Source organism: Cydia strobilella, chromosome Z, assembly GCF_947568885.1.
Source record: "Cydia strobilella chromosome Z, ilCydStro3.1, whole genome shotgun sequence".
In the NCBI taxonomy this organism is placed as follows: domain Eukaryota; kingdom Metazoa; phylum Arthropoda; class Insecta; order Lepidoptera; family Tortricidae; genus Cydia; species Cydia strobilella.
This window is the reverse complement of record NC_086068.1, coordinates 36,213,769-36,228,945: the sequence shown is the minus strand read 5'-3', so window position 1 is coordinate 36,228,945 and position 15,177 is coordinate 36,213,769. Positions and strand designations below refer to the sequence as shown.

At 36.8% G+C, this 15,177-nt stretch overlaps 1 protein-coding gene across 1 annotated transcript in view; it reads right to left on the bottom strand.

Moving 5' to 3' along the window:
- The window catches only part of LOC134754931 (uncharacterized), a 47,604-nt gene extending 33,483 nt beyond the window's left edge, over positions 1–14,121 (bottom strand). The window contains exons 1-3 of the mRNA XM_063691412.1: positions 13,953–14,121; positions 13,770–13,832; positions 13,621–13,692 (exon numbers count right to left, since the gene is read on the bottom strand). Coding sequence (XP_063547482.1) covers positions 13,621–13,692; positions 13,770–13,832; positions 13,953–13,988 — 171 coding nt within the window. The 5' untranslated portion in view covers positions 13,989–14,121. The remainder of the gene's footprint in view (positions 1–13,620; positions 13,693–13,769; positions 13,833–13,952) is intronic.
- Positions 14,122–15,177: the final 1,056 nt, after the last annotated feature.

Here is a 15,177-nt window from a genome sequence, read left to right as displayed (position 1 = left end):
TATAAAAAAAAAATCTAACGTTTCTTATGGAATTTTAAGGTTTATGACTTAAAATCATTAAATAAAGCTAAATTTGGTATTTTTTATTAGATTCTCAAACCATTTATTTAATGATAATTAATATCGAACGAACCATTATCATGAGCGTTATACGTTTTGTTATCTGTCAAGCTACTTAAACACGCTCCATCCAAGGTCAAATTACTTTCCCCACTAGTGGATAAAACGCGTTTTTCCCCGCTTGTATTGAAGGATAAACGACAACTTTCCGAGCTAGTGAGGGGAAAAATACCTATTGTGTAAGAAAAGTACGATACATAGTAGTAGTAGTAGTAAATCACTTTATTGTACAAAACAAAAATTGATAACATGAAATTCATATAAATTTAGGTACAAAGGCGAGCTTATCCCTATAAGGGATTTCTTCCAGCTAACCTTAGAGTAAATGAGTGGAAAATTCGAATTAGATAGATAGACAAACTTACAGAACGTACAATAATATTTGAAAAGGAAAACTACAATATTAACGTCTACGAATAACTAAAATACATCAATTGCATTATGCAATAAAATAAATATGTACTAGCATACATTAAATATATAGTACTAAATAAATATTAAATAAATATATATATATATGTATAATATATAAATAATATATATATATTAGCACTCAACCAAATCACAGTTCGTGGGAAAGCCAAAGCTTCAATAGCTTCAAGCATAGTTCTACGCTTTACAGTACCTATATATAAGAAGTGCCGATTAGTACATCACCTCACCACCTGCACTCACACGATCTCACACACATACACACTCACTCACTCTCACATACACACACACCCACACATACACATTTAATGTAGATAAAATTGTATTAGCTTGTTTTCTTTCTGCTTTTGTTAAACTAAAAACTACTTGTTGCTACGGAGGAGCGGGGCTTCCTGATACAGGTATAATATACTTAAAAGGAAGTCCCAACCTACTACCTTGTAATGTAACATTTTATTAATGAAATAAAATATTTTCATTTTCATTTCATTTTAATTTTTTCATAGACTTAACTTGATATGATACGTTTTGAATATGTTATTGTTCAGTAATATTAAGACCCATGTAAAAATAGGTCTTTAAAAAAGAAAAACATTTTAGTCGTACTAGTCATACTTGTTATGGCCGTTTTTTGCCCGGATGCTGCACTTCATGATAAAAGCAAGCCGCTTTGCACAGTGCTAGTAGGGACCAAACTGAGTGATTTGACCCGCAGCAGCGCAAGTTTCACCCCTTAGGAACAGAGATGGCGCCACTTCTTTAAAAAATATTTCAAAAAATTCTACAAGCTAAACTAATGGACTGATTTCATTGTTTAATACCTGAAATGAAAGCTCATTGTATACATTACTTATAAAAAAATACTCAAAAGAGATATACTGAATACTTTTGACAAAAAACGGCATCTCAAGTTTGTTTTCCTTAGTCGATTGGTAGTTTTTACTTGATTTCATAAAAAAAATGTATGTAACAAGTGTGTTTTTAACAAGTTACATTAGTACTCGGTTAATAACAAGTTATATAAAAAAAACTGCACACCAATAACTTCAATGGTTCAAGAAATATTTGAGTTTGAATGCGCGCGGTAAACGCTGCGGTGGCGGAGGTCAATGTCCTAGCGCCAATCGCGCCTCGCGGGCCGTACCGCCAGTACAGCTGAGCTGTGCATTAGCAGTTTTAACCTCGACGTCTGCGCACGCTGGCCAGAAATTAAGTGTTTATCGGTGGATATTTTACAGTTCCTGCATCATTTTGACATTTACTAAAGTGAATTAAATGGGTGAGTTGTAAATTTACGAATTTAAGAACTTGAGACCGTTTTATTTTTAAAATCGGATAGGTAATCATACAAATTTGGGAAAACACGATTGTGTGTGGGGTGTGTGTGTGTGTGTGTGTGTGTGTGTGTGTTTTACTGTTATAACTATATTGTTTGAGTGAATGCTATTGCACGATTTGCACGTAAATAATGTGGGTATAAACTGACATACTAAAACAGGGTGCGGCATGATTTAGGTACCTACCTATAATTCAAATTTATTTGAAGGTATTCGTAATTAACCCGTTTTTGGTTAAAACGCGTTTTCACTAGTTAAAACTCGTTTCCACTAAATAATTAGATTAGATTTGAGAGAAACGAATATTAGTGAAAACTAGTCTTAACTTATCAAGTTTAACCATGTGTTACGTACTAATGCTTCAATATGTGTATCTAACATTTTGCAATGATTGGTTAAGGTGGAATATGGCGAAGCATGTTACAGTTGCATTACCAGACACACTGGGACTGGCACCAACTTGTGTTGACTGGCTTCGTTGCTGCATATGTCTAAGTAAAGACACTAATAATCTTATTTGTCCCGCCAAAAATCCTAACCAAAAAGAATTAAATACAGGCTATAACAAAATTGCTTCCGTGTTTGATGAATTAAAAGGACTCGATTATACATTACCATCAGGGCTCCCGCCTGACAGTTTAGACCAAGGTGATGGAATACTTCAGGCTTTGATTCTAAATCAAGCCAAATGGCACAAAAAATGCTATTCAAAACATGTAGGCATACAGTTAGAGCGACTAAAGACAAAATTACAAAGCATCGCACCTGAAGATACTGCAAGTTCGTCACGAAGTACGAGGTCGTCAATTCTATTAGCTCCAATGAAAGAAGAATTGTGTTTTTTGTGTGGCAAAGCAAAACACTGGAAAGAGCCCTTACATAACGTGTCTACAAGTAATTTAACGCAACATATTGAAAGCTGTGCACAGTACCTACAAGATTCAAAACTCCTAGTAATCTTGAGTGCGGGTTATCTCGTGGCTCAAGAGGCCAAATATCATACACCCTGTTTGACAAAACTTTTTAATCGCTGCAGAAAAAATGAAAGCTGCAACAATACTGACCAAAATATTTGTGAAGGAATGGCCTTTGCTGAATTAATAGGGTATGTAACATCTAGCAACCACATTTTTTGTTCTCTATGATCTCATGTTATCGCGCATACGTATTGTTTACTTATTTTTCTTGTTATTGTATTGTAGCCAAGTACCGTATATGACACGCATATTTTACACCATCTTAATCAATTGCAATGTAATGTTATAGAGGACATTTCCCGCAGGTACATGCGCCGAATAATGGAAAACGATTCAATCGAGTACAAGTTCAAAGTTCCAGATTTGATTACTGTGTACCTGGAAAGGCTATCGGAATTGTCGGGTAAACCGGTAGAAAACTTACTTGTGCCACACTCTACAAGATTCAGAGGGAAGATACTAGCTTACCTGCCCGAGTTGAAAGAGTTGAAGTCTAGTAAAGAATATTTTCTTGTGAGGGAAACAGTAAAATCTCCTAAAGACTTAGAGGTAGATTTTAATGGCGATGCGATGACATTTCAAAGATTCATTAGCAACGTAAGGAAAACTATGCTGGAAAGCCCTGTTAGGTTTGAAGGGGAATTGAGAGAACCTGAAATTGAAGTACCTCAAGCGTTGTTGGCTGTCGTTAATACCATTTTGTATGGGAGTTCCACTCGGAGTGTCGGCCGCCATACAAAACCAGCGCTAACCATTTGTGAATTGATAATGTTTAATGCAAAATCGAAGCAACCTAATAAGGAATACATACGCCACTCATCTAAAAGTGAGCCGACTATACCAATATACATTGGCCTTCAAGTTTATGTAAAATTTATTTATACATTTGTAATTTTCAGAAGCGTCAGATGAAACATGGAAAAACGAAAGACATTGGCTAGAGCATATAAATAAACGGATTGCTGATCGTGATTTAGAGGAGAATAATATATCTTGGGCAGCTTTTCATAGTTCAAAAGTATAAGACCTTCAAATTTGTCCCACCATAGGTGCACTACTGCCACTATTTCACGAACACGCCGCCAACGCCGCCATGATTTACCACGGAATGAATACTGTCAAAAACATAACACAGCATCTACACCCTGAGCAAGTGCCAGTTATGTGCGCAGACCAGCCGTTGTATACTTTAGGAAAGTTAATACAATGGAACTGTCCAGAACAATTTGGTGAGGACAAGTTTGTCCTACTTTTTGGTTCTTTCCATATAGAACAAAATTTTCTTCGAATACTTGGACAATTCCTGATTGACAGTGGCTGGGTGGATGTAGTGACCAGCAGTGGCATCTTAGAGAAAGGATCTGCTGAAGCAATTCTAAAGGTATTCGAGTTTCGTTTGTTTTATAAGTGAGCAATGAGTTTTATGTAACTATAATGTTCATTATGGTTTTTTTACGGTTACTAGCTCCAGTTTTTTTTATTTAACTTTTTTTATTGATATTGATAAGGATATTTCTTCCACAGGTGACTCATGTTACTAAGGCTCGAGCTATGCACCAGGTGACTGCAGCTGTCCTTCATAGTCTTTTAGGAGATGCATATGCAACTGATGAACCTAATAGACTTAAAAGTATGGATGAATGGCTGCCAGAAATCACTACTCAGCATCCGACAGCTATGTATTGGAGCAAAGTGCTAAATCTTGAAGTACTACTGCTAACTTTCGTGAAAGCTGTAAGAGAAGGAAACTTTTGCTTGTACAAAGAGAGCTTAAAAAATATGATGCCGTGGTTTTTCGCTTTTGACCACAGTAACTACGCTCGATGGTTAGCTGTACATATAAAAGATATGGAAGAACTGGTTGAAAGGGCACCAACAATAAATGAAGAGTTTAGCAATAACGGTAAGATTTCTTTAATAAACATGATGAAAATACATATGTGTAAAACATAAAATGTATATATCGATGTATGTTGCAGGCAATTTTGTCATCCGCAAGACTATCCGACCATTTTCTGCCTTGGGAATTGATCAAGCTCACGAACAATTTAATGCCGAAATAAAAGGTTCTGGTGGCGCTATTGGCTTAACAGAAGATCCAGCAGCTCTTCGTCGATTTACAATCTCAGGGCCTGAAGTCAATGCTCTACTAACAAAATTTCGATTTACTGAATCCGTAAAGAAACAAAATGTTGAGGGCCACCATGAGCAGAACTTGAGTTATCAAAAAAAAATGCTAAACCGATGTATCGCACTCAAAACGAGTTTTGAAGAAATGGGTAATCCATTTAAAGATCGTGGCACAGAACTGACGACTCTAAGCACTCGTGTAGTGGCACCTTTGGAGGCTGTAAAAAATTTGCTTTCAATTGAAACAACAGGAAGCGGACAATATAAAACATTTATTACGGAACGCCTTGTAGATCGGACTAAATCATTACACGAACCCATAAAAAAAAACAAATTAAAAGTATTTGATCAAAAATTGAGAAAGGTCGATCCAACTGACAAAATAAAAAACTTAAAAGTTGACGTACTCCTATTTTCCCGTCTTTTTATAGTGGCCAGAGAAAGGCAGCTTGATCTGAACGAATTCTTCCAGCACGAAAACCAAATTTGTCCACCTTCGTTGTCAGTCAATGGAGGGCTTCGTTCAGGGAACAAATCTGATTTGGCCGAGAAATTGGAAGCGTTAGCAGAGCCTGGACACCCGCCGCCTTCTCAGATCGATGGCCTAATCTTTGATGGAGCAGCGCTTGTGCAAATGAACCAACCCAAAAACGCAACTACGTTTAAAGAATACTTTGCACATGACTTAAAGCCGAAAATTCAACACCTCATACAACAACTGAAATGTAAAAGGATTGACTTTGTGTGGGACCTGTACTTACCCAATAGCCTCAAAAGACAGGAAAGAGAAGTAAGAGGGACAGGAATTCGACGCCAGGTTTCACCCCTTGGTCCATTGCCACGTAACTGGTCAGATTTTTTGAGAAATGATCAGAATAAATCAGAGCTGTTCGATTTTCTTGGCAGGGAAGCTCTATCTAACTTATCTGATGCTACAGTGGTGACAAATTTGGTACGCCAGATAACTGCTTCAAACGCTTCTTGTACTGATATTTCTCAAAAGACAATACCTTTGCACATGGAAGAAGCTGATGGTCGCCTTGTTTGGCATGCGAAAGATATGGTTGTGCATGGAGCAAGTCGCATTGTAGTTCGATCTTCAGACACGGATGTATTGGTGTTGTTAATATCATATTTTAAGCTATTAAAAGATGAAGGCCTTCAAGAATTATGGTTATTAACAGGAACAGCTAAAAGACTCCGATACGTGGCCGTGCATAGCATAGCTAATACATTCGGTCCAGATAAATCTAATGCACTTCGAGGCTTTCATGCTTTTACAGGGTGTGACACAACGTCCTATTTTAATTCAAAAGGCAAAAAATCTGGTCTCAAAACGTGGATGTCGCACCCTGAGGTAACTACAGCTTTCGCTTGTATTTCGAGCCCTCTTGAAACCCTCACTAAAGAACTAATGGCTCAGCTGGAAAGGTGTGTACCTACATATTTTAATTTTAGTATAAAGTAAACCTAGATATGTGTTATTGTTTTGCTATAGTTACAATTTGTTTCCAGATTTACGTGCCGCTTATACGATGGCCAAACGGAACACATAAACATAAATGAAGTTCGCAAAGATTTGTTTGCTTCAAAAAACAAGCTTGTGACAAGCCTGCCACCTACATCAGCTGCTCTCTATAAACATGCACTTCGAGCAGCTTACCAAGCGGGACATATATGGGGAAACGCTCTGAAACCAGAAGTTTCCATACCATGTCCATCTTCTTGGGGATGGACTAAGGAAAAAGAGAGTTGGACTCCAGAATGGTCGGCAGTTACAGCAATTTGGTCGCAATTAAGCCTCTTGGACCATTGTGGCTGCAAATCTGGCTGCGAAACTATGCGTTGTGGGTGTCGTCGCGTCAGCTTACCATGCACAGCCCAGTGTAAATCATGCAAAGGTGGCTGTACAAATCAAAAGTAAGTTAATGTAATTTTCAATCCAGGGTAATTTAGCATGCTGACGACTGATTATAGAAAATTATAGGTTTAATGGTAACGGCACAAAAATAATTCAACAGTAATCTACAGCAACCAGTTCATGTATAATCGGTGATTTTGTAGTATTGGAATGGTACGAGTACTTCAAAACGACTTTTCTTTTTCAGTTCTACATCTACCGGTGAACCCGAAGAGGATATTTAAGTTTTTTATTCACAAATGTATCATTTTAAATAATAAATAATTTCTAATTTCTGACTTTTTATACTTTTTTGTAATTCAGCAACAGGAAAAAACTTTATTCAGTTATTTTTTTATTTTATTTTTATTTATTAAAATAAATTGGGTGATTTTTTTTCATATGACTCATTTCATATTAAAATTAGTGCACTTACTGCGGTTGAAGATTTCTTTCAAAAAAATATATTTGTAAGAGCGTGCATAATTGAACTCAAATATTTCGTGAAGAATGAAAGGTATCGGTGTCGGGTTTTTTGTAATACTTTTTTATATACTGGGTACTATATATATATTTATTAAACTATTCAAGTACCATATATTTTTTTTAAGAAATCAAGTAAAAACTATCAATCGAGTAAGAAAAAAAAATTAAGATGCCGTTTTTTGCCAAAAGTATTCAGTATATGTTTTTTGAGTATTTTTTTGTCAGTAATGTATATAATGAGCTTTTATTTGAGATATTAAACATTGAAATCGGTCAAATAGTTTAGTTTGTAGAATATTTTGAAATATATTTTGAAGAAATTTACACTCACATTCAAACTTTCATATTTCGTGAAGTATGAGAGGTATCGGTGTCGGGTTTTTTTTATAATACTTTTTATTTAGACAATAATATATACATGCATTAAACTATTCATGTTCCATACATTTTTTTTGAGAAATCAAGTAAAAACTATCAATTGAGTATAAAAAAAAAATTATGATACCGTTTTTTGTCGAAAGTATTCAGTATATATTTTTTGAGTATTTTTTTTAAAGTAATGTATATAATGAGCTTTCATTTGAGATATTAAATATTTAAATCGGTTCATTGGTTTGGCTTGTATATTTTTTTTAAATATTCTTTAAAGAAGTGGCGCCATCTCTGTTCCTTAGGGGTGAAACTGCCGCTGCTGCGGGTCAAATCGCTCAGTTTGGTCCATACTATCACTGTGCAAAGCGGCTTGCTTTTATCATGAAGTGCAGCATTTTGTTCATAACAAGTATGGCTATACAGAGATCTAAAATTGACGCACTAAAAAAAAAAGAATGGGTAATACATTTATTTTGCTTGTTTATATGTATAAGCCTGTTAAGAAATAAGTAAAGTTTAATTAAAGACAAGTTTTAGTAACTATTTCTCAATCACAGCTCGGTAATTTCTCTTTGTGTATGGAATTTATGAAACCGTCAATCTTTATTTAACGTTTCCCAAAAACATGCATTTTTTAATTAGGTCACTATAATTCTAAAGGTGCGATGTTCTGCACGTGAGGTTGACAATGAGGGCTTTGTTTAGTAGCATTCAGTTGAAGTTGATGTAGGTTCTACACTTGTTTAACCAGAAAATAATTGTATAGTTTGTTATTAAATCTATGCCCAAGCCCAGGCACTATTCTTGTTACAACTTTACATTCTCCGCCTTCTCTAGAAATTTGTACATTATATACATCCAATAAAACTAAGTTATATCACTTAAGGCAGATTTGTGGAATCAGCGTTCACAAATTTAGCGTATTTTGAGTTTATTGATTTAGGGATTCAAATAATACGACGATATTATTTATAGAAACGCGTTATGCTAACATTAATGATATTAATGACAGATGACAATTACAATCAATTGACAACATAGAAGGTAGGATCCTGTAGAAGTGACAATAATAACGCTTTCTCTGCTACTCCTTCTGAAAGATACATAAGACTACTGTCAGAACGGGGTTCTGACAGTTCCCCCCACCACTCATGCCTATTCCAGATCTATACTAGATTCATGATTGACAATGACAACTACATATTTTTAATGCTTGTTGTTCCTTGTGCTTTATCAACAGCCACGACATGTAATTTACGAGAAGTCGTATCTCATATTTTCAATAAATTATAAATATTCAACCGAGCCATGAATTACTAAATCATTCAAATTGGTATCCTAAATAGAAAAAGGAAACGATGCAGCGGATGAACTGGCCAGGAAAGGTTCAGAAATACCGGCATATGGACCCGAGCCAATTATGCCTCTACCAATATCCTACATACACAACCAGCTAGAACAACATCACAGACAACTGCACAACAAGTACTGGAGTGAATTGAAGACATGCAGGCAAACCAAAAAAATTCTACCGGAACTGAACCACAAGCTTACCAAAATATTACTGAAAACACCAAGAAGCCAACTACGTAAAATAGTAGGATTAATAACAGGACATAACACACTAAACAAACACCTACATAATATGGGTAAAACTGACAGCCCCATGTGCAGAGCGTGCATGGAAGAAGAAGAAACAACAAAACATATTCTCCTAGACTGTAAACAGGTAGAAGTGTATAGGAGCAAATACCTAGGTAATCCATGCACACTAAAAGAGGCAACTAGCAACCTGAAGACTTTGCTAGGCTTCGTGGAGGAGCTGGGGTGGTTAGAGTAGCGCTACCTCGTTTCACGCAAAATAGGCACATTGGATGTCGATTTGCGGAAAATGCCCAGCATAACTAACTAACTAACTAACTAACTGGTATCCTAAATGAACCTGTATTTTCAGAAAATTAAATAAAAATGGGGGGTTAAAAAAAATGAACAATGCTAATTGAACATAGTGCTAGCCCTAATTACATGCAGTTTGAGCCATACACATACAAGTAAAGCATTGTGTGCGATTGCTAAGTCATTACATGTATTAAAAAAATAAAGGTATCTAATATTGTAACGGTTTTAACAACCCCTGGCACTGACTAAAATAACCGACTTGGTTTCACATTACATCTCAAAACTTTTTTGTAGTAGAAGAACTGCGTTGCGAGACTTGCATCTTTTTACATGTAATGTTTTTGATGGGATCTCATCTCTTTTTGTAGGCAATCCTCCTTTTCGTGTACTCATACCCATACCATGCTCATACTATGTATACACATATATTATCATAATTATATACATCTTCATTCATACTCACATCGTACAACGTAGTGTACCTATACTTAACCTACTAATTGAAGGAACTGCAAACGTAACTTTGTTATCGCATATATTTATATATATGTATATAAATAATATTTAAAACGTGACTGATATTGCAGTATTTTTAAGTTTTTATTGGCTTACTACGCTAAAACCTAATTACGTTTCAAATTTGAAGCTTACGGGTCTGCTAGAAGTACCTTAGAATTATGATGATCGTGTGTCAGTGACAAAACTAAGGAACTTTAACATGCAATAATTCTTAAAATACATGTTATTGAGAATTTAACTATATCATGTTATGCCCATAAGAAACACACATTCCATTTTGTCTTTCAAAGTAGAATACAAAAAGTATATTCTGAATTTGCAGAAATCTGCTCAAAGAGTGGATCACTTGTAAGTGCCAACCTTTACTCTAATAAGTCTTACAAATATTATTATGTTATTAAATAAGCCATATATTAATATATACTTAATAAGTCAAATTGAAATAGGTACCTAATATTTATTTGTAATATCTGTTCTGATCTCAATTTAGTTTAACCAATGTTAAATAGTTAAGTTTACGTGCTGACGCGATCGCTTTGACAGGTCTCCACGGAAGACCAGCGTCAAGATACCTGACAGGTAACTTGACATCAAGCTGAGGGGAGACCTTTTCAGTGACGTTTATGTTTTATATTAATAAAAGTGTATTACATTTAAGCAATACTGTAAGCGTCCTGAATAAATTTATTTTCTTTCTTTCTTTATACGTCACTGAAAATTCAGAGTTCTAGCTTTAGCTATCACAAAATTACAGAACGTTGAAAATGGCCTGAGTGGCTTCGAGAAAAGGATGGTACGGCCGTGCTTCTTTGTTTTGCTCGACTTGGCGCTATCCCATACATTTTAATATCTAACAAAACTCTACCTTGAAATCAAACTATGAAAACGGATTATATCGCGTATATCCGTTTCCATAGTTTTATTTCATGAGTAACTATCGCGGTAACCGAAGACAATATTAAAACTCTACCTTACTCTGCTTACTTCCGGACATCATACAGTTTCAGTACTGGACGTGACCCATGCCATTAGGTCCTTTTATAGTGGATCCGCTTCTGGCTTGGACGGTCTTGTGCCTCAGCATTTGAAGGAGCTCACCTCTCATTGTGCTGGGGATAATGGTCCGAGGTTGCATGAGTCGCTGACTAAGCTATCCAATTTTCTTCTGCGCGGCATGCTTAATCCTCAGGTTAGTCCATGGATATAAGTAAAGGGAGGTAGACATGGCACCCGGCGCTCGATCGTGAGCCATCATATATAGGTTCCGGAACCTATATTGAGTAAGTCGTACGGCTGACGCCAATGTGTCAAGGTTGTCACAATCACCTACTAAATATTACCTGAATTTTAGATTTGTCAACTATGAACGTCAGTCGTCTATTATTATTAAAAGGTCATTGGGTAACCCAATTTGGGTTATTCCCTATCTTTATGGAGCGTCTTTTTGTGCTTTGGCAAAAAAGGATGGAGGAGTTAGACCAATAGCTATTGGGTCCACAGTTAGGTGACTGGTTGCAAAGTTGGGTTGTCGTGCTGTACGTGATGAGATGGCAACGTTTCTTCAACCATGTCAAGTGGGTTTTGGTACCCCGTTGGGATGTGAAGTAGCGATTCATGCGACTAGGCATTTTGCCATGGCGCCCGAGAATGGTGACACTGTCATTGTAAAATTGGATATAAAGAATGCCTTTAACACTGTTGAAAGGGATGTCATCTTGAAAGAAGTTAGAAATTACACTCCTTCGCTATACCCTTTCTTGTTCCAGTGTTATTCTTCCCCTAGCAACCTTTTTTCCTCAGCTCAGCAGGGCGACCCCTTAGGCCCTCTGATTTTTTGTTTGGCCATGCAGAGTGCGGTCACGGCTTTGGAATTACCCTTGAATGTCTGGTACTTAGATGATGGCACCATAGGGGTTGGTTCTGGGTCTAGGGGTCGTTCTTGATGACATTGCTAAGCTTTTGCCGTTGTACCGCACATTGGTTTGGAAGTTAATTCCTCGAAGTGTGAGCTGTTTTCCTGCGGATTCTTGGCGCGGATTTTGAGACAGTGTTGCCTGGCATCAGGATACTAGACAAGTCATCGTTTTGTCTACTCGGAGCTCCAATTTTTCCTACCGGGGTGAGCTCGGTGCTCCAGGCAAAGAAGACGGCGCTGGACTCTTCCTTACAGCAGTTGAATCAGTTGTCGGCGCATGTGGCTCTGGTCCTATTACGTAATTGTTTTGCGATGCCACGTATAACCTATGCGCTGATGACGGCGCCTACTTGGCTCTTTAGGCAGGAGGTCAGTGACTTCGATAGTGTGCTGAGGCGGGGCCTCGAATCCATCTTGCATGTAGACTTCAATGAGGCTCAGTGGCGGCAGGCAACGCTATTCTATTCGTTATGGGGATGTAGGGGTCCGTGCCATGCAGGATGTCGGCGTTGTCGCTTTTCTTGCCTCGGCTCACGCGTCGTCGGTACTTGTCACTAAGCTCTTGTGTGTGGATAGTGGCAGTATCTGCGTCCCGTTTGTTCGTGAGGCGCTGGTTGAGTGGTCTGTTCGCTCGCCAGAAGGTTTGCAGCCCGAAAATCGCAAGCCCGAAGACCGGTTTAAGTTTATGATAAAATAATATTTTATTAAAATTAACGCTTAAGGGGTGAAATGGAAGGGTGAAAGTTTGTATGTAAGAAAAATAAAAGCAACAAATTTATACCAAACAAAGGGCAAAAATACATGAAACAAGGATTAAAACATTATAATCATACTTTAAAAACGCCAAATTCAGTGATTTTGTAAACATTTTTAATCTTTGACTTTGGCCATAGTTCCATTTGTATGGAAATCGTCACCGCCACGCGCTATAAATTATTTTTTTCCTACAAAAAAAATGTATGAATACCTCGTTTGAAGTGATATTTCTCAGAATGAAGAATAAATGGGCAACATTGTCCAATTTTTTATTTACTGTTATTCACGATACTATGATTGTAACAGCCAAAATTGTCACAAAAAATTACATGACGTTTTCATTTTTTGCACAAAAATATTTTTTTGTATGAAAAGGTATTATAATAATTATTTCACAAATCAATTCCTCGTCCCTAAATTACTTACCCTAGTTGTTAAGACCTGGACGAATTGGACCTGGGAAGTCGACCCCTCCCCCCCATTTTTGGGGGGGTAGGCACGAGACTAAAGTGCATACTGCTCCATCCATTTACTGAATTATCTTACAGTGTCAGGTGCCACTATTTCGTAGGAACATGAAAAAGTAATTGCTCTGACTGATTTTAAAAAATCGGTTTTACACACCTTTCGATTGGTGTGTTGAATCTTATAGGAGAATATTTTGAAAATTAACAGAGCCGTTGTTGTTACCAAATATTGATCTTTGTTTCTGATCCCGAAATTAAAATGTAATAGAACAAACACATAGCTGGTATAAACTGTTATTTACATACACACCTTGACATTTTTGTTTCTTAAATCATTCCATACTACTTTCTCAGTGTGCACGTTCCGTACTCTATCAAAACGCTGCAAAAAAGAAAGCGTATCAATCAGTTCTTGTTCAAACATTAGGTACAGTGATAAATTTTCACTACTGAATCTACCTTCGCGACATCCTGGTGAAACAGAGAAAATAGTTTTTCTGTTGAGTAGACTTGCATGAATATCTGAAAAATACAAGTAGTAAGTATACATATATATGTGGTAAAAAGCTATTGGGCAAACTAAGTACGTAAACCTTAGTGCACATATATAAGAAAACGAGTGTATATCACTTTATCACTTACATTTAACAAAATAATAATTTCGGCGTGCGTAACCATTTTCGTTTGGCGTCTATTACATCTGCCAATTTATTTTTACGTCCCGAATTCAAGAAGCAATCCAAGTTTTCTCATTATTTTTTTATGGTAGGATTACTAAGTCGAAAGTCCATGAAATTGATTGAGTAAACTAGTGTTCTTCGTAACGGAAGTTAGGGTTAAGTACTAAATAATATATGTTAACTATAAATAGTTACTTATTTGTGCAAAGTCAGTTTTACTGCGAGTGCTAATTTTAAGTCCTGAGCAAGCGAAAGATTCTACAATAAAATCACGAGCGTAGAAAGTCTAATTTAGAATCTTGAGCGTAGATAACATAATGGGTAAAATACTTAATGAAAGAAGTCTAGTCTCCCTGAATGGTCCGAGTTAGACCGAGAGTTAGACCAAGCTAAGTTGGCAGCAATTTTGATATCCAAACTATGCAAGTGTTATTTAAACGCTATAATTTCATAGAAGTTTGAGGCTAAGCACGGTCGCATTTTTATCGCCTGTCACGTTCTAACAAGTATGTAAGTGCGAAAGTGACAGGCATAGTGACAGGTGATGAAAATGCAGCATGCTGACACCGCTGCACAGTCTAGTCTAGGCTATCAAAATCGCTGCCAACTTAGCTTGGTTTTATTTACTCTATTTACACTGTCACGGCCAAACTGCAGATTTGTTTTTCAAACAATATGTGGCATGTGGCTAGTGGCAACATTTTGCATATGAATAATGTTGTAAAAACTACACAGAAAACCAGCGCTGTGGTATTTATTTATACCAGAGCATATGCTGAGTGGCGTCCTTTTGTAGCCACTATAGCGGCGCCAAAATTTGTTGTTATTCCTTATCCCTTACCTTACTCCTTTTTCTATTAGTATAGTGGCGCTGTTTGTAGAAGGTTTTTACAATAAATGTCTTTTCTTTCTTTCTTTCTTACATAGGTGTATTCGCCACGATATGCCTAATAATCAGGCATACTCCTTTGGCATACTAAGGTGGACACAGATCGAGCTGGATCCCTTGGATTGGAGGGTCTGACTACTGCTCACCACACACCGTATGTTACACCCACGCTCGTCAGTTATGTCGTAGAGAGATGGGTGTGTGTTGAAGGTTGTTCGTTAGTGAGAGTGAAAGGAACCAGGAGAGTTTAGATGAGGATAGGATATCTGAGGGAAAACAATTGAGGAGGAGTGTTAGA